Source organism: Archocentrus centrarchus, chromosome 17 (genome assembly GCF_007364275.1).
Source record: "Archocentrus centrarchus isolate MPI-CPG fArcCen1 chromosome 17, fArcCen1, whole genome shotgun sequence".
Classification (NCBI taxonomy): domain Eukaryota; kingdom Metazoa; phylum Chordata; class Actinopteri; order Cichliformes; family Cichlidae; genus Archocentrus; species Archocentrus centrarchus.
The window spans coordinates 21,395,071-21,414,526 of NC_044362.1; the positions used below are offsets into that span (position 1 = coordinate 21,395,071).

Sequence of the window (19,456 nt, forward strand, 5' to 3'; positions counted from 1 at the left end):
CAGAACCAGGACAGCCACATGACCGCTGATGTATGATGCATCACTGTCTCTCTGACTGTCTCTCTGTCCTACTATTCTCAATTTGTGGTTTGTGACATAAAACACCATGAAGGAACAATGGAAGCTGTTGAACAAAGCTCCAAAGCAAAATAAGAGTGCTGCCATAGAGTTCAAAGTCAAAGAAAAAAAGGAACATTCCTCTCATTTTTTTTAAACCTCTATGGAATAATGAGCCAAAACAAGAGCATTACATTTATTTTGACACTACAAAATTACTAGTGAGCCATCATGCAAGAGGAACTTTTTCAGCATATTCTTCCAGTTGAGCAAAGCCTGCAGGAGAGGAATATTTTAGCCATTTTTTTTTTTTTTTTTTACACATTTTCAGAATCTGTAAACAGCATCACCTTTTTCTTCTCACGATTCACATTCAAGCTATTAAGTGAAAGTTACAGACCTAGAGTATATACATCTTTTAAAAACGACACAGATAATAGATTAAACACCCCCCAAAAAAAGAAAGAAAAAAAAAAGACACAGGTCTCCAATTTCAATTTCTTCACTTGTTTTTTTTTTGTTTGTGGCATAAACAGCGACTTAAGACAAAGATCAGCAAATGTCCAAATGTGACAGCTATAGGAGGTTGGAGTGTGTCATCACAGAGACTACCAGAGCCATCACAGAGAAGGCACTTAATAGTAACAGATAAAACTCTTATTGGCTGATATTTTTTGTTGTGTTTGGCAAGCTCGTCCTTTCGTGAATGGAGGGGAAAACCAATGTGGAAACTTAAGAATACTGCTGGGTGAATCTCTGGTGGAACTCTTTGACTTTATTCAGGAGGATCTTCAGCTTGTCTGTCGGTGGCAAGATGGTCATTCTGGGCAAGAGGGGCAAAGAAAAGGAAGACACAAATAAAGATTTTTTGATACAACAACAACTTCAGAGAATCCCAGAAGAATTCATTTGGAGGCTGTGACAAGGATAACATGAAAGATTAACAACAAACTATTTCACAACACCAACTTATGTACACCTAGTTAAATCCACTCTAAAACAACACAGCATTAAAACCAACATTTGTGAAGGTTTTACAAATGTGCCAAAACTGAATAACTGAATGTCTTTTGGTTTTCTGACTGTAGGTTGCATATTTTTTCTAATTAAAATGGATAATCAATATAACTGTTATTTACCTGAAGTGATAGGTCCCATCCTTTTGACCAAAACCGCTGCCAGGTACAAGGCAGATTCCCGTCTCCTCCAGCATCTTCATGCAATAAAACATGTCCGGCTGCTGTCCCTTTTCCTGAGCGACAAAAAGAAACATATGTATGAATCTCAAAATTCTGGTGGCATGGGACTGTTTCATGTAGAAAGCATTTATCAGGATGCCAGGTACTCCGGGTCCTTTTTCCTTAAATAATAGTAAATAGTATTCTCAATTCAAACAAACAAAATTAATCCATTTTAAAAACAAAACTGGACCAGATTAAAGCAGAAAAAGCTCAAAATGTCATCTTTTCTATCAAACACTCTTCTGTAAAACAAAAACATGTCGCAGTTTAATATACAGGGTGCTATCATCCTTCAAAACACTTCTTATAATTTTTACATTTATTGTTTAGTTTGATCATAATTGTATTCTACATTTAAATGGAAATATTCTTTTTAATTTGGTTTATATTCTGCATACTTATTGTAGTAAAGAAGTCCTTTAGGCGTGTAAGGTAAGGAGGTAAAATAAACCTGAAGTACATCAAAGTCCTTTCAAATCAAAAGGTTTTGCAAAAACAAGTTTAAGATTTTTTTTTTTTTTTTAAGGTGTCTAACTGTGGAGGCCCTCAGGTGCAAAATTCAACTAAAAGAAATGGATGTCTGAAGTCTGAAAGTCCTTTTGTGGAAAGAAAAAAAAAATCCATATAATTCCAATTTCCTATTCCATCCTTTTAAACTCGGTGTAAAAGTATGTACGAGCAGCCACCCGTCAGACAGAACTGAAACTATGAGCCACTGAAAATCATTTGTTCTACTTAGAAGACAGGGGGGGCGGGTGTGCAAAGAGCTGAGCTTCTCCAGCACACTGCACATCCACCACCAGTTTGCATGTTGTATTTAATCCCGTCCCTAACATGGGTTGTGCGTACTGTAACATGAGTGCATTCAAGGCTGTTACCGTCATGGAGAGAAATTTTCAAAATGTAGGCGATTAGAGAATCTGTTCAACAGAAATTCTTGTATAACTGCATCGTCTCTCTTTTTTGCTACTTCTGATCAATGCCATCACCCTGACACTGAAACAGTGAATTATTTATTTAAAAATAATAATTAAAAAAAAAAGGGTTCAGGACTGACCGTGGCCTCTTTGATAGCCTTTTCAGGGATGGTTATGCGAGGAAAGGAGTACATAGCACCCTGCACAGGGTTGCAGCTGATGCCTTGCACCGTGTTGAGAACTTGCTCTGTAAGCTTGGCCTTTTCTGCTAAGGCACTTAATGTGGCTGTGCGTTCCTGGATATGGGAAAGAGTTGGGAAGAAAATAAAAACACAAAATTAGATCCAACATTTATGAAGCTGTAATTGACTGTACTGGATTAATTTATCTGTGTGTACCAATCCCCTGTGAAAGAAAAAATTAGGCAGCACTTACAAATGACCATTTTCTGCAAAGGGTTTTGTGCCTTAGTGTGTTTGAGCTGTATTAGCAGTTTTCTTCTTGAATTTACACCGCAATGAATAAACGTGTACAATACAGTAAGATTAAAAACAGTTCATATGAATAACATCTTTTCATACAAAAACTAATCATGATCATTCCAAGCCCAAAAGAGGTTTTGATTTTAAGCTTGTTTGTTTTATATTTTTTTAAATAACCAATCCATAAAATATTTTTGCGTTCTTCTGGAGGAACTACTGTGATACCTGAAGACAGGGCTGCACGATTACTCAAATTTTAATCTCGATCACAACTTTGGCTTCCCATAATTTAATAAGCACAACCAAGCGATGTTTAAAATGCATGCTCTGCTGTTTAAAATGCAAAGTAAAAGCAAATCAAGTGCGTCCTAAATCAGCACCTGACCACCTGCCTGCATGAGCCAATCACAGCTGTTCCCCACATTGTGCAGCTTGAAGTTTTCTGGAGTAACAATATACTAAATGACAGATATACATCAAAACTCAAATGCCTGACACAGCAGAAGATGAAGAGCTTGTGCCTCAAAGTGGATCATCATCCACTGTCTGGAAACATTTCAGATTTAGTGCGAGTGATGTTAAGCAAAGAGAAATCATATGCAAAGAGTGCTGTGCGCCTGTACTTCAAAGCAACTAAACTAACTTCTTTGACTGCCTGAAAATACACCAAAAACTGCAGTAGTAAAACAGCGCAACGGTTGCTAACATCAATCATCCAACATCAGCTCAGATGTCCTTAAAGGTGAGGCTGTACAGCATGTCAGTGTATCCGCTGAGCTCACAAAGGCACACCGAAACCACCAATGCAATCGCTTTTTAGTTGGCCAAAGATGTGCATCCAATAAGCACAGTGAGAATGTTTCAGGAAAATGGCCGTACTGAAAGTGAAAGCTGTGCCCTGTTGATTTAATTATGTGTTAGGTTTTGATACAGTTTATTTTTATTTGTTATTTTTCTTATAAGAGACGCACTGAATTTAGGTGAATGAGGAAGAAGAGAATTTTATTTTGATGCAATGATTTGTAGAAAGGTGAAGATGTGATAGTGGTGTTTTGATTACATGACTGTGCAATAAAAACATTTTGTCACTAAAATCAATGACTAATGGTGACAAATAATTACGATTCTCATTTTTGGCTGCAATTGTGCAACCCTACCTGAAGGCACTGATAGGAAGTTATTCTGTGCAAATGCCCAGATATTCTGTGTGTGTCTGTAAACACACATATACACAAAGAAAAAAAAACAAAAAAAAACCCCACCTAAATTTTTCATGACCTGCACATAATGGATGTAAGTGATTTCTCAGATATTTATGAAACAAAGTGAGTACGCTTTAGGCCATTTATAAAGTACTACAGTTAAAATGTGATTTCACAGTATTTAATCTCTTGATATCCACCAGATCACTGAGGACTCTTGCTTATAATTGAAAAACTAATGTTAAAATGTGTGCGACACAATCAAATTAAACATATGTACTTATGTTTTTGAAAATTTGCCTACTAAGTATAACCCACCCCGAACTCTTGGTGGGCAGGATGTTAACAGGTTAACATGTTCTGATATGTAAGCAAATGAAGTAAAATCTATTGTGAGTAGCTAAGTACCGACAGCATTTTGCAATGAGAATGAAAATGCATATATATTTTTGTGATTAATAAAATCTAATGAAGACCATAATTCACAAAATGGATATTTGGCTGTATTCAAACCTACCTGAAACTAGTGACTGAGACCATAAGTCATTAGTGTTTACTGAAATCACTGATCAAGTGAACTAAATCGTCATTTTCACACAAACTTCCTGACAATTTGACTTCTTTTAGTCAACTGGAGGGGGTCGCCCCTTGCCCGCTATGATAAAGAATGTAGGTTTAGGGTACTTAAGCTTCAGTTTCATCCATTTATATATATATATATATACAGCCTATGATGGTAGACTGAGTACCTTGATAAAGGTGTCGTAAGAAGGCTCCCCAGGCTGTGGAGGGTTAACCACCAGGTCCATTAGAGCCTGTCCAGGAACAGGAGGGCAAAGGCGGACTGACAGCAGCTTGGTGAGCTGGTCCTTCACTTCATCGTCCATGTTGATGATCTCCATGTAGCCGCCACGAAAGCCACACCTGTGGGGCAAATTAAGATGTGAGGATTACAGCAAACACAAAACAAAATACAAAGAAAGACAGAAACACAAACTATGTATTGCACCCTTACTGTACTATAGGAGCTGATTGAAGTAAAACACCTCCTTCAAATAGCTAGTTTTTAGTTATTTTAACCCCCATACGAATAAGAAAAACTTACTCTCCCATATAACACTTGGAGGTGGAGTGGAAGGATGCCAGTTCCACTGTTTCTGCGTACTCAGGCTCCATCTCAAACAGGACTTTCTTAAAGGAGTGGAACTGGCAACCCTCAGCATACACATTATCCTGGTACACCTGGGAGATGGGAACAGTAGAACAGATATTAATAAGGTGAAGAAGATTATACATCAGGCAAATGTTTTAAGACATTCAGAGAGATTACCTCATCAGCCATGAGGAAGAGACGTTCCTTTGCAGCGAATCGAATTACATCCTCAATGCACTGTCTGCTCTGAACCTGACCTGTAAAAATAAGGCTCATGATACACCGGTGACTTTAGCAGGCAGTTATTTAGCTTTGCTGCCATCTAGTGGCTCTTTGAAAAGAGCCACTAGATAGCTTAAAGGCTTTAAAGGTTCATTTTGCAAAGCTCATTTTGCTTTTTTATTCTTTGCTCTGTTTTCTTTAATGACTACTTGACTGATTGATCTTGACATATATAATATATGAAGATGGCTGCTAAATAAATGCCATAAATGTCATTTTGACAAAAGAATTTACCTGTGGGGTTTCCAGGGTTGATGATGCATAAGGCTCGCGGGTTGCAGTGCTGCCTGGCCTCATTTACGGCGCGCTGCAGCTCAGTGATGTCCAGGCTCCAGCACTTTTCCTCATTAAGGAAATAGTTAATCTGCACAGCGCCCAGTTCAGCCAGTGCAGCCGAATACAGGGGATACTGAGGTATGGGTATCATGACGCCTGTGCGGGTTGTACCTTCGCCACACACCAGCAGCTTCAGCATTGTCTGAGAGAGAGGTCAAAAAAGACTTTTCAGTCATTTCAGTTATGTTGCTCACTGCACATATGCACACATCATATAATTTTATGAAAAATAAATATCTATTATGCTTGAGTAAATGAGAGCCCACTTAAGATCACTGCCAGATAAAAGTGCTATTGTTTTGAGGTCTTTTCTCATGGAAAACAAGACCGTTAAGCAGCTCACAGACAACCCATGAAAGAGGTCAGGAGAAGGTAATACCTAGCATTTGAGCCAAAATGTTCATGCATCAGTGATCCAGTTTCAGCCTCTCTTTGATTAGCTGACATTGAATAGATCCCATTTGTTCTCACACATATTTATTTCCCTGCTAGCTGTTGTGTGTATCATGCATCCTTTAAAAGCAGGCTCACTGCTAAAGCTTTCATTTCAAAAGTCTGTTTTGCAGGTTCCTTCACTGTTACGATTAAAAGTAAAACTTTTAACAGAGACATAGTGAGGTGTACTGTACCATAATGCCATCACTGGCCCCTGTGGTGAGGTAAATGTTATTTGGGTCACAGGGCACACCACCGTCCCGTCGCACAATGTAACTGGCCACATCCTGGCGCACAGAGTCTATGCCTTGACTGGCACTGTAGGAACCTGAAGGAGATTCATATGGAGACAATACAAGCTGCTATGGTAACGTAAAGTGTGGCTATATATCTCTCAGTAGGTGTATAAAGAGACTAAAGGTGATAATTAATAACCAAAAGAAAAGAAAAGAAAAACCCTCACACACCCATACTGTTCCCTCCACAGGACTGCAGAATGCGGCATGCTCTACTTTTAGTATCCTCTGGGAATGTGCTGTCACTCAGCAGTTCAGGGTAGGAGCAGAGCGCCAGGACCTTGACACAAAGAGATGTGTTAGCATAAGGGTGTACTATCTGCATGCACTACTACATAAGACTGGAAAACTGATTGACATCAACTTGTCTGAAGTGTGGCAGTTAGTTTGAAGCACATTAACAGACATGAAAGAGGTTTGCTATATTTAGATGAGAAGTCTGGGGAAGGGTTTAGAAACAGACCTGTCGGAAGAAAGTAATTGGCTGCTGGCCCATAGCATGCGCATCACCAATATTGGCCCTGATGACCTCTGCAAAGGGCTTCTTCATTCCCTGTCAAACAAACACAATTAACAGCAGTTTAATTTTTTTATTTTGTACACAACACAAGAAATATCAGCCTTTCTAAAATTTAGAGAGACTGCCCCTTAACAAACCAGCTTTGATATGTCAAAGTTTGTGAGAACTGACTAAGAATGTCAGCTGCACCTAAACAACCTTAACACTATGCCTGCACACTTTTTAACACATACATAAGTGTTCCATACACATGGACACCACCAAATTTTTATATGTGGTGTCAAGCCAGTTATCTGTTGCCCAATTGTTCAAAGACAGTTTGATAAAGAACTAAATACTAAATACTTCAACATAACAAAACAGATAAAATATAGGTATTACAGCCTGATACTGATATTTAGCAATTTTAGAAATCCAATATTTCAATATATCGGCCAATATTTTTTTATCTTTCTTACAAACATAAACAGATCTCCCTGACATTTTTTGTGTAGTTAGTTATTCAATCCTCTATGCTCTGCCCAGCTTTGCTTGGATCAGCTGGTTGTTGTGTTTGTGGCCGTTCAGGGAAGTTGCAGAGTGCCCTCTAGTGGACAACCTATGCAGCGTCAACACTAATAACATTGTTGAAGGGTGTTTCTCTCATCTCTTCATGGTAATAAACGCCAATACCAACAGATCTCCAGATAGCTAATATTGGCTAATAATACTGGGCCACCGACAAATCACTCGGACTCTAATCGATATCAGAGTTGGCAATCTGCAAAATAGTGATTTCTGGGCCAATCTGTGCATCCCCAGTTTGCTTTACAAGGGTGTCATGTGCCAAAAATTATCCTAGACACAAAAGCTTTAGCAGCTTTAAAGCACACTGTCATTTTCCTCTAGATTTTAGTTAAATTTGATTTCATTTAGCCAGTCAGCAGTTGTTTTTTGTTTGTTCAACAAAACCAAGGAAAATCATGGCCGATTAGCATCAAATGCTTATGTAAATAAATTAAATGCTCTCCCTGCAAATCTTTTACATGATAAAGCATTCAAAACAATCATTAGGCCTCAAGCTCTATACTGTTAATGAAACAAAATACCTCAAGGATTCTGATTAAATTCCACAGGCCAGATTGTTTAAGTCAAATATAAACTCCAGATAAGTACACACAGCATCGAGCAGATAAATTGTATACTGTGTTTATTCAGGAGGAGACACAGACATTTGGAAAAGTAGTTTAGTAAATCTGGAACAGCATAGATGGAAGTCAAATGTGCATTCAAAGTTTCAGCCTGTGCAAACCAGCTTATCACTTCACTTCTATTAACCTTCTGAAACAAACAGACCTACATTACACAAGAGCTTTCAATCTCTTTGGTGCAACCTTAAAAAGAAGAACAGTATGCATCACATGAAGCAACAGCTAAATATCAATAATTAGACAAGAATATTATCTAAATAAAAGGTATTTTTTACTGTCTCCCAGGCAAATAATATAATACTTCAAGGTCTGAAAGATAATCTCCTGAACAACTGAGACCGCTGACGGAGGACAAACAGCAATGCAGGGAAACATGCACAGACACATGCACGCGCACACATGCTGCTTAACACCAGATGTTAAGACAGTGTGACACTGCAGAAAATCCACCAGTGAAGCGTCACACTGACACCCTGCAGAAATCCAAACAGCACGTTTGATTTGTCCAGTCCAGTCCAGTTCAGATTTTAGGAAACATGAGTCCCGTGCGCTCCCATTGGTCACGCTCAAGAGGCGTCTCTCAGGCTGAGCCAATAACTTTATGAAGTGTGTATAACACCCCTGGGTCAAAGGCCCCCCCCCCCCCCCCCCCCCCTTTCATAATGGTGATCTTTTAGGGGGAAGGAAAAGAAAAAAAAGCTGACCTCTGCTCCTGTGAGCTGACTTGGAAAGGTCCGTGCTTTCTGTTCATCACTTATAGACCAGGACAAAAAACAAAAACAAAAAACATGCTGAAGCAGCAGAAAAGGCAGTATTTCTTTCTACTGCAGGGCTTTGCAGTGATGTATCAATTTTGCAATGATGTAAAACAGCAAAAAGTCTGTTAAGAAAATTCATTTTGCACTTTTATGTCTTTTTTTGTTTCCTTGATTTGCTCACCTAATGGCGCTCCAACACATTCCCAGTAGTCTGTGACTACAGTCACATCCATGTGTGTCAAATAAAAACCCATCACATTATTCTACCATGGAAAACATTTGGGACATTTGCTTTCACTCTGGTACAGTAAAAATATCTGACATATCATTCAAACAGCCCCATTCACCATCAGCTATCTGCTCATTAGGATTAAACAAACACTTCAGTGTGAGTTTATCAGTGCATATGCATATTGGTACAGTAAGCTGGTGCAGTTTGTCTTGTTTCTGCGCTCTCTGAACAATGCATACTTTGTATTTGGTTAAAATGAAGAAGGGAAAACCTGTACTGTCAAGAAACTGAACAAAATTTACAAAGCAGGGGAACAGTGTGCCTTCTTGTGACATTTAATTCCCAGACAAAAGAGGGAATACATTCCAACTCATTTCCCAAAGTAATCCAACACCATCCAAACCAGTTTGGAAAAGTAGGTGTCTCCATAAAACGAAGAGGCAGGTGTGTTGCCAAAACACATAAAACTTAGAGGAGGAAGCAGAAGCACAATTTGGTGAGTGCTTCAGAAAAAAATGCAGACTAAGCTGAGAGGAACCTGAAGTGTGGTACATTTCTGCCTTGTGGCTGTACTTTTGAAAAGACCAACTATGCAACAATATGCAATTAGTGAACAAACAGACTGCTGCACTTCCCCTGTCCTCGGCAGAAATGCGATAAATACATTTACCTTTATTTTTCAACTGGCTTCTACTGTCTGAATCCAGCTTCCTTTGCTTTTTTGAGCATCTAAATATCAATTAGTGCTTGATACAACTGTTGTAGCTGAGAGGAAAATCCCATATAGAGTGATCATCTGTGGATGAGTATCAGTCACAGTAAACAGAACATAATACCTTTAAAGTAATTGAACCATCTGGTTAAAGGGCTACCGCTGTCATTATGGACCCTGCTGCCTGATGTTGCCGTGCATTTGACCTGCGCAAGAACCTGTTCACATACTCATCCTTTACTGAGCAAACCACTCAAGAGAGGACAGTTTTCACACCAGACTGCACTCAGCAAAGTAACACCTGGTTGCCACATCACCAAAGACAGTGTAAGAGGAGGGGATTGAGTAGTCCGTTGAGGGGAAAAAAAAAAAAAAAAGGAATTAACAAAAGGTTCTTATTTGGTGTCAATACGCTGTATAGAAGGATTTCTATTATTTATTTAACTCTTGAATCTGGGTGCTGTATACGAGAGCTGAGAGCTCAATTTTAAGAGGATAATTAAATGTAAAAACACCACCTTTTCTAGGAATGCAGAAAAGCATCTGTGGATTAGACTATGGACTTTCCCTGTGAGGTTTTTACATAAGCTGTTGCCATTTAGAAAAAAAGGGCTCAATAAGACCAGCTTAAAAACAAGTTACAAATAAACTGGGAGCAACAGAGAGAGAAACAAATGATGACATGGGGCACATCAGCTGGACTAGTACACAAACCCTCACACATGATCAGGTTCAGCAAATGGTGTTTCATCTGACAGACTTTGACAGAAGGGTGTGTACCACATGTAAACAGACTTGTTTTGGGACATGGTTTGTGGGTAATGGTGAGAGCACATGCCTTAATAGAAACCTGCTGATCTGCAATTCAAGATCAGTAGAAGTAAAGACACAAACCTGCTGACATGTTGAACCTCTTTTATAGAATATCTGCTATTTTGTAGGATTTCAGAGAAACTTAACATTTAAAGTTCCATGAGATTAAAATGGGTACAGCATTTAAATAGCTATACATTAATTTTACATTCCCAGATCAGAAGTTAGTCTTTATTGAGAAATGAGACACAAAGTAGTATTGGAGTAGGGGTGTAGACGCTGTCTCACAAACCTCTGAGAGTTCCCTTTCCAGCTCCACCGCGCGCTGCACGATTGGCCCCCGCACGGCGTACTCCACCTTCTTTACCGTGGGGTTCATGGTGTCGATGGTCAGCACTTTGGCCCGGGACATTATCCCATTCTCGGACATTTTCTCTTTGGGAAGTCCACGCCGCGTCGCACTCAGACTCGATAAGGCTCTGCCGGGAGAGGAGGAGGAGGACAGAGGGGAACAGGTCAGTGAGCGGGTCCTGGGATCACCGCCGGGCCGCTGCGCCCCACTTCTACCGGCTAACATTTCGTTTCGCCCGCGGCTTAAAATCCGGACGCTTCTGGACGAGAGCATCTGCATCCGAGTGGCTGACATTTTACCAAACTTTCTTTCAAAACAGCCGAGCTACTTTAAAAGCCTCTGCCGGGCACAGCGACCTGCACCACGCCGGTTGCTTCTCTGGAGAGGAGTGAAATCAAAGTTGTGCAAGACGAGTGACCGCGCTCCTAAAAATGACTCCGCACTCAGACCTTTGGACCTTTCGCATGCGCAAGAATCTGAGAGTTATAACAAAACTATGACTGAACTACACTAACAGAACTTTTTTAGGCGGTGCATATAGAACGGCAACCAGCGAGCGTATCCCTCCCCTTTCTGTGAGACCACCGTTATCCCACCCTTTCTCCTCAGTTATCCGAAGCACCGGGAGGCTATCAATCAGCGTCGGTTGTCCGGTAACTCAGTCTAAACCACACACACTGAAAGATGTTCTAACAGGCTAACCGGTTGCTGCTATTCACACTACACCGCGCTTTTCTCTTTGTCCCAAGATATCTGGGAGGAGACTATAAACGCTCCTTTATGTGAACTAAATGTTGTGAAAGCTCCTCCTATGTTGACTGCAGCCTTGTTAAACTTTCTCCAGCCCAGTGAATTAATACAAAAGAATGTGAGAAATCTACATTACCTACCACAGGAATAATCTAAACAATGCTGCAGTTCATGTAAAAATCTTACACATCATCTCACTGTTATTATCTCCAGGAGGAGGCATTGTTGTTCCTCATACTGGGCAGTGTTTTCAGGCCCTTGGGAGTGGGGTCAAACATAGGAAATAAGGTCAGGCCTGGTAACACTGGTACTTATCTCCTGTTTCACAGGTTAAAAATGGGATGGTCCTTCTCTATGACTGTCTACTAAATGCAAAATGAGTATGACGTGCAGTGCATCTGATGAGAAACGAGGATTAGAAACCACTTACATGCTACCGATCCTCAGTGGTTTTCAGTAAAGCTGAGTCTTCACACTGAAATGTGAGAGAGCAATAGGTTTCCTCAATTTGTCTTTGCAGTTATAAATGCAAAATTATTGTCATTTATCACCAGCAGAAGTACTCATTCGGTAATGGTGTGTTTTGTCAGTAGTCACAGTCACCATTATTATACCATCAAGTCCTGTAAAATAAACCCTTTGTAACAAGAGAAAGTTGTCTCACAGCTGTGTGAAAATGTGAAAAACATAAACCCGCAACTGGTGGGGTTAAAAAACAAAACAAAAAAACCCCCCCAAAAAAATCAAAATAAGTTTTTGCACAATAACTTCAGCATATTTAATGATGGCATGCAAAATTTTTTACCTTATACTGTGAATACTTTCATAGTTATAGCCTCTTGAAGTACTTAATTTACCCAGAATTTTTGAGCCCTCATAAGTTCTTAATGACAGGAGATGGAGCTATGAAATCTTCAGGGCTTAAAAACTGTATTTGAGCTCTATTAAAAACTGCAGCTACAGCTTGTTTCTTCAACTCTACACCACAGATGCTGAACCTGGTGCAGTTTTGTTACTGAAACAAAACAGTGTTCTGAACATTAATAAGATTTTGGATTAACTAGATTGTGACCTCTGAGTGGATGTAAAACTGATCTGGCTGCAGTTATTAAACAGAGCTCAAATGTGCTTTTTGGCCCAGAAATGTTTCATGTGACTAGCTCCTGTACTTGTATCCCCTGTGTCAAATTTTGAGCCTCCACATATACTTTGAGAAACTGTTCGTGCTATGGAGAAAAAATTGTGCATGGCTTTATTCAATATACTAAAGCTATTGTAAAAAAATAATCAGCTGATTTTGAGATGGTTTAGGTCAGAGCTTTCAGATTTCACTGACTTTTATGACTCAGCTTTGAACGACTTTAAATAATACTAAACATTTAGTTTCATTTGGGAAGTGGTTTTGGGGTTTTACTTTCTGTTGCATAACTGCTGAGTTTTGAAATGAATCTTGCAGCCAGTAGTGTTCAGACTGCTATCGGCATTAGGAACAATGTAAATGACTCACTCAGTGAGGCCAAGACCCAGAAAAATTAGCCAACTATATTTACACGCAAACAAATACTTTCACCTTCTCTCAGGCAAAATGCCAAAACAATAAAACAGCAGGCACTTTTGAAACCCAGTGTAACATCTTCACATTATTCTCCGTTACATTTTAATACACATTGTTACAGTGCTACCCTCTGATGTAATAACCAGCTTTCAGAGAGCCAGGGCAGTCATGCAACAGTGATGCAAAACAAAACTCAATTTGGTGTAACATTTCAGTGTGTTTTCATATTTTTCAAGCATTAGAAGCTTCAGGAAAAACTGTAAGAGCTTGGACAGTGTTTCAATGTTTTTACCATACATTTGCTTACCAGTGCACAGTTCATCATTGTCTTTGCAAAACATGGAAGATGATCACTACGATACTAGATCTGTGTGTGAGAATGTAATGTACTTGCAGTCATCAGTGAAGACAATGTGAGTTCACATTACTGCTATAACTAATCACCTGTGATTAAAAATAAAATGGTTTAAGTAACTAATTTAATTAAAACCCTGTGGCTGCTACTATATCAGACAGAGTCTGTGTAGCCAGTGTACGCAGCGCAAATGTGGGCACAGATGGTAAGATAAGCAGAAACAACTGGTGCTGTGGTGTTTGAAGTCCGTAGCTTTTGCATTCATCTGTAACTAGATAACATTGTTGGGGCTGGTGGGAGAATCCCAGGGGAAAGTCTTCAGTGTTGCCTCTCTGAGCCTTTTCCTCCGGGGAGACACATAAAGTCTCCCCCTGGATGAAGTAGCGTGATGTGCTGAAGATATAAAAGAGTTTCAGTAGCTCCCAGCAGCGGGCCTTGGAGAGTAAAGGAGCATCGTAATGATAAGTTGAAGTCCTCACACAAGAGACAGCACGACGTGTTTCATGGTTGATGAGAAGGAGTGCCAGTACATCAGGCCGCAGGGATACGGACCCCAGTAGGCAGCGCTCTCCAACAGCCAGGCAGTCTCTCAGGGTCTCCACCAGAGGAGACCAAAAACGACCCACCAGCCTAGTCTCAGCTCCATGTAGAGACGGGGTTGGACCGCACAGCACGCACACGTCTGCTCCGGGCAGCAGCTGGAAGCGTAGAAGGCGGTGGGCCACGGTGGGGCTGCCCTGAGGAAGGAAAATCGGGTAATCACAAGAAGCCGATCCAGAGACCGACAGTGACCGTATCAAAGCAGAAAGCAGGACAACTTCCTGTGGAGCGAGGCGCCACCACTTTTCAGTTGCCGCAGCTATTCGCCCGTGAACAACGAGGCAACCAAACTCGCTGTCTGCCGCCTGAGCAAAGCCATCCACAGCCTCCTGAAGAACAGTGGGGTTTGGGGGCAGCAGTGAATCAGCACAGTGTGTAAGGTTTCCCAGAACACCCTCTTGCCTGTCCTCCAGCAGCTCATCAATAAGACTGAAGCAGGACCTGAGGTCCCTCTTCAGCCTCTCAACATTCCTGAGATTAACCAGCTCATCCAGCCCCAACACCAGCACCATGCAGCCCCACACATTCTCCAGAAGGCGTTGTAGACGGACCTCCTCCTCTTTGCTGCTGCCCACACCACCATGTCCACCTCCACTCACAGCTATGAGCATCACACTGTCCTGGAAAACTCTCCACACCACCTTCCCTCCACCTTCAGTCTCACAGCAGGTCAACACTACTCCCTGACCAGCTCCGAACATGTGAACACCATTTAGAGAGCCTATGACAGAGAACGGCAGCTGTTTTGAGGCTCCCCTTGTGAAAAGAGGGACCCCGCTGCTCGCTGTGAGGCAGAGAAGCTGTGTAGCGCCATCCTGGAGCATCATCATGGGACTAACTGTGATTTAAGGTTATACTTATGCCCAATAACCTCGCTGTTCCGCTGCACCAGCTTACTAAGCCAGCTAACTCACGGTTTTCAGTGAGCTGATTGTATAATGACAATCACCGAGTGAAGTTACATCAGCAAGGGTGAGCCGTTAGCATCACGTAAACCATTTTCTTCCAGCTCACTGAACCAGCTACCGACAATAAGACACTCAAGCAGCCAATCTAGCTAGATAATCGGATATATTCCGCCGGTTTGCTAACTGCTAGCTTTTGTCAGCTAACTGTACTTAAAATGCCAGGTTAACAAAAGCAGTTACCGTCGTTTCCACAGTAACGCTGTCCCATGATTCATTCTTCACACTGGTAAGGGCGGTTTCATTCAGCTGGTCGAGCTACAGTTACGAGTTAACCGCCCTGATGTAACCGCTAAAGAAGAGGGACATGGAGACAGACCTGAGTTCAGTCCCCGCGTTTATGGAACGGTTGTTCTCAACATGGGTGCGATTTCCGCAGAGTCACATCTCGCGAGAGCTCAATCAGTAGCTCACCAACGTTTGCGGGCTCGCGAGCAGATGGGAGTTTATTTTATTTTAACTTGAAAATCTAGATTAATTCAAGAAAACAAGCGTTGAGAAAAGATTTCATGGTTTATTTTTTGAGTAGGTTATGTAAAGAATCGCTAAGCACCGATTTACATAACTGTAAAGTTCATAATTTTTTTAGAGCGTTATTAAACCAAATGTTATCTCGTCTCTAGAAATAGGAGCTGCAACTGAAGCAAATACTTGTTTTTGCTTCAGTTGCAAGTAAAAGTAAAAGTAAACCCAGACTCTATGTAAGCCTAACGGTACTCTACATGAGAAACATAATATTAAAAAGCAGTCTAAGCAATTCCAAATAAAGAGTATGATTAATAATTCTGTGTTGCTTTTTATTTGCTTGAGGTGGTAAAGAGAAGATGTTTCTTTCCTAGGCTATTAACTGAATTTTATCAAATATGTAATTTTACCAGCAATATATGCTATAATTAATTACCATCATTTAAAAAAAAAAAATCAGGATACTAAGATGCAATTTTTAACTCTTACTGCCAACTCAATACAATGATTATGAACATTTTCCAAAAAAAGTGCTGTTTCCACGGACAGTGTATCTGGTCCTTCAGCTGATCCATCTGCTGTTCTCTGAAGCCTCATAAGAAATGGAAGGGTGGCTGTCTAAAGGCCATTCTTAAAGAAGGGAAACAGGGAGAAAAGGCTGAAGTATACCAAATTACACAACTAGACTGAAAATCAGTGGCATCAGGTTTAATTAGATTAAACTTTATAAATCCCTAATGGATCAATGAATCCAAATTTGAAACTTTTGGTTCAAATCATCAATTTGTACAAGTTAGGAGAGAGGTACAAGAGTGTCTACAGCCATCTGCAAAACAGTGGAGGCTCTGTCATGGTTTGGGGCTGCATTTTAGCCAGTGGTGTTTGCGATCTTGTCAAAACTGATGGAATTATGAACACAGAAATCCACCACGCAATATCATCTTTAAACAGTTTGACTGACAAAAGCTTAATTTTTCAGCATGGCAATGATCCCAAACACACTGCCAAAGCAACAAAAGCATACCCAAATAGAAAAACACACCAGTCAGTCATGGATTGACCTCTCCAGAGCTAAGACCTTAACATTATTGAAGCAGTGTGGGATCATCTTGACAGAGAACGAAACAAAGGGCAGCTAACATCCAAAGCAGAGCTTTGAGCTTCCTTCAATAAGTCTGGAGAGCTATTCCTGAAAACTACTTAAGAAGACAGCTTCCCTGGGAGTTCAGGTACTGTATGGATTGCATTCACTCAAGTACTTCATCTTATAATATTTAGATACTCAATTTCCTCTTAAGGTTTTCTATAGCTTGCATCATAACTTTAGTTGATTATATTAATCTACCACTTGTAGTTACTATAGTTGCTTTACTGATTCCTATTCAATATGGCAAACAAATCCTCCTGTCAAATTTGATGTACAGCAAACTCAGTGGCTTAACATTTAAATAACACTATGGAGTCCTGATCATGACCTTTAACACATAAAACCTGCTTACCTCATGAAATACTTTAATTTAAAAACAAGAAAGCTGTATGAAAAACTTTCAAGGTGCCATTAATTTGACATTGTACCCATTTTAATTTTGACTAAAAAAAACAAATTTAAGTATTTCTCCCATCTAGAGGTAAATATTTTTCACTACTAAAACAAAAGTCTAGCACTGACCACCAAGATTGATACATTTACACACACAGACTATATTTCATGTATAATGAAGTGTCTTTTGACTTAATGTCTTCTTTTGGTCTACTTAATGATTTGCATACAGGCTGTTTCCAAAACTGCTGCCTCTAAGGCTACATGAAATATATTTCCATTATTTCAGCTGAATTCAACAACAATAATATGACATTGTAACAATTTGCTGAATTATGATAAAAGAAGAAAATAGCACTAACTCCTTTGAGTAGTAAAGAACATTTTTATTCATTAAATACAAAAAGGTTGAGAACAGTGATGACTAAAATAGAATAGAAAAGGCACAATAATTTAGTCAAAAATCGCACTGTGCCGTGAAAAAAATTACACAGTCTGCTGTCTTCTACCTTGGCTAAAAACAGGCAGTCTTCTTTTTCCTGTTCTAAGTCAACTGAGTTCTAGTTTTGAGAATTCCCATGGCAGTATAATGGCTTGGCATGAGGAGCAGTGCTGAGGTCAACTTTTCCCTGTAGCATCAAAATGAAGGCCTGCAGAACAAAACACAAATTAATAATTGGGGTGGGGTGTAGATGTTTTCCTCAATGTGAACAGTATTTTGCAAGCTGACCACACCATTATTATTTAAATTTAAATGTTTTCATTATAGTGAATGGATTTGTTTCCCCAGAGTGACGGCACAAATGGGAACACTTGACTCAAATCAAGAAAGAAAATTTGACAAGACCTTAGCATTGAGTTTTGCACATGGTAAATTAATGCATATGCAGCTGTGTGAGTGTGAGTGAGACTTACCAATGAATAAAGTGGTTTTACAAGAAAGAGCAGACCTTCTGTGGCCTGAAGGGGTTGGTGCTGGACGACACACCGGTGAGCAGAGGGTCCTGGAGAGCATTCTGTATGCAAAATTGTTGTAGATCTGCAGCTGCCTGGGAAACCTGGTGGGGAGAAAAAAAAAATTACAAACATACATAGAATATACAAAGACTGAAGAAAAAAAAAAAAAAAAAAAAAAGGGAGTTACAAGGTGTACTCCAATATTTCTGTCCTGCTTGGCCAGTGAAAACATCTGTATAATGTCTTTTGGAGCTCTGGGGTAAGACTTGAAGAAACACACCTGTCAGGACCGGGGTTAAATACCCCCCCAATAACTAGAGGAAATTGCAGGATGCAGTATTTAAGCCTCACTACTAACAGAAGAAACCCTGCTGTCTAATTTTGATTGCTGCACAACTGGAAATGTAGGAATGTGCTCTACATAGATGATCTTAATTTACACAAACATCTGCTACATTGAACCCAGTATTTTTGGCTCTGTTTGAATGCTGTTGTATAGAGTACTTGTGAACACTTTCAGCGTTTGAATTAGCAGGAGCATCCAATAATGATAAAGTCAATGAAGTTGAACAATACGCAGACACCAAGTTGCCAATTTAAATCTCATTACTTGGTGTATTTGCCTACTCTGTAAATTCAACAGGTTTTACTGCTAGCTGGCTGTGAAACTCTTAATTTACCAAGTAAAATGTTAGCAATAATCATTTTTAGTGCTAAACTAGTGTTTTACCACTGGCTCCTGAATAGCTTCATAACTTGGAAAAAAGTCAACTACAGCTGGCGTATCGCCAGCGTCTTTCATTACGCGGGCGTTGTCTTCTGATCATAAACAATCTAACTGAAATACTTCCTTTTATACTTCCTACGGTCCAAACAACGCCCTGCTCTTAACGCCGACTATCGGCTAACTTAGCTTCACGTTGCTAGTCACTAGCACCAGCTAGCGCCGTTAGCGGATTTCTCCGTTATTTGTCAGAAAAAACGTCTTTACTTACCTTAACTCTGTTTATGCTCGCCTCGAAACGAAGCTGCTGTACCACCTTTTTCATGGCCACCAAGTTGGATGAACCCGACATTTTTTTTCCGATTTTCTTTTCTTTTTTGTGTTTATTTGAAAACCCTGGGCGGGGGGTTACACGTCTCGGATGGATGCTGCTGAAACAAAAGCACATATGATGACATCCGGATTCCGGTTGTTCACACTTGTGACTGCAACTCCCGCTTAGATACACCAGGGGGCGACAAATGAAAGGGACTCAAATTTAATTCCATTAAAAAAAAGAACAAACTT

The 19,456-nt window shown here is 40.1% G+C and overlaps 3 protein-coding genes across 5 annotated transcripts; all 3 read right to left on the bottom strand.

Moving 5' to 3' along the window:
* Nucleotides 1-239: 239 nt before the first annotated feature.
* gpt (glutamic--pyruvic transaminase) lies at nt 240-15,589 on the bottom strand. 3 transcript variants are annotated; one of them, XM_030751489.1, is made up of 13 exons: nt 15,387-15,577; nt 12,159-12,203; nt 10,919-11,105; nt 6,865-6,954; nt 6,573-6,681; nt 6,300-6,433; nt 5,569-5,812; nt 5,230-5,309; nt 5,005-5,141; nt 4,649-4,823; nt 2,356-2,511; nt 1,197-1,309; nt 739-880 (listed from the first exon to the last, which is right to left on the bottom strand). In XM_030751489.1, the coding sequence occupies exons 3-13, from the start codon at nt 11,054-11,056 to the stop codon at nt 790-792; spliced, it is 1,467 nt and encodes a 488-aa protein (XP_030607349.1). In that variant the 5' UTR covers nt 11,057-11,105; nt 12,159-12,203; nt 15,387-15,577; the 3' UTR covers nt 739-789. The 3 variants fall into 3 exon arrangements, with proteins under 3 accessions (XP_030607347.1, XP_030607349.1, XP_030607348.1); XM_030751488.1 differs by lacking the exon at nt 12,159-12,203 and having other exon boundaries at nt 15,387-15,589; XM_030751487.1 differs by lacking the exons at nt 12,159-12,203; nt 15,387-15,577 and having other exon boundaries at nt 240-880; nt 10,919-11,546.
* fuz (fuzzy planar cell polarity protein) lies at nt 13,226-15,377 on the bottom strand. The gene has a single exon (XM_030751490.1). The coding sequence runs from the start codon at nt 15,066-15,068 to the stop codon at nt 13,767-13,769; it is 1,302 nt and encodes a 433-aa protein (XP_030607350.1). The 5' UTR covers nt 15,069-15,377; the 3' UTR covers nt 13,226-13,766.
* A 1,984-nt stretch (nt 15,590-17,573) lies between the features above and the next one.
* LOC115795916 (guanine nucleotide-binding protein G(I)/G(S)/G(O) subunit gamma-5-like) lies at nt 17,574-19,377 on the bottom strand. The gene is made up of 3 exons (XM_030752053.1): nt 19,161-19,377; nt 18,124-18,266; nt 17,574-17,858 (listed from the first exon to the last, which is right to left on the bottom strand). The coding sequence occupies exons 1-2, from the start codon at nt 19,335-19,337 to the stop codon at nt 18,141-18,143; spliced, it is 303 nt and encodes a 100-aa protein (XP_030607913.1). The 5' UTR covers nt 19,338-19,377; the 3' UTR covers nt 17,574-17,858; nt 18,124-18,140.
* Nucleotides 19,378-19,456: the final 79 nt, after the last annotated feature.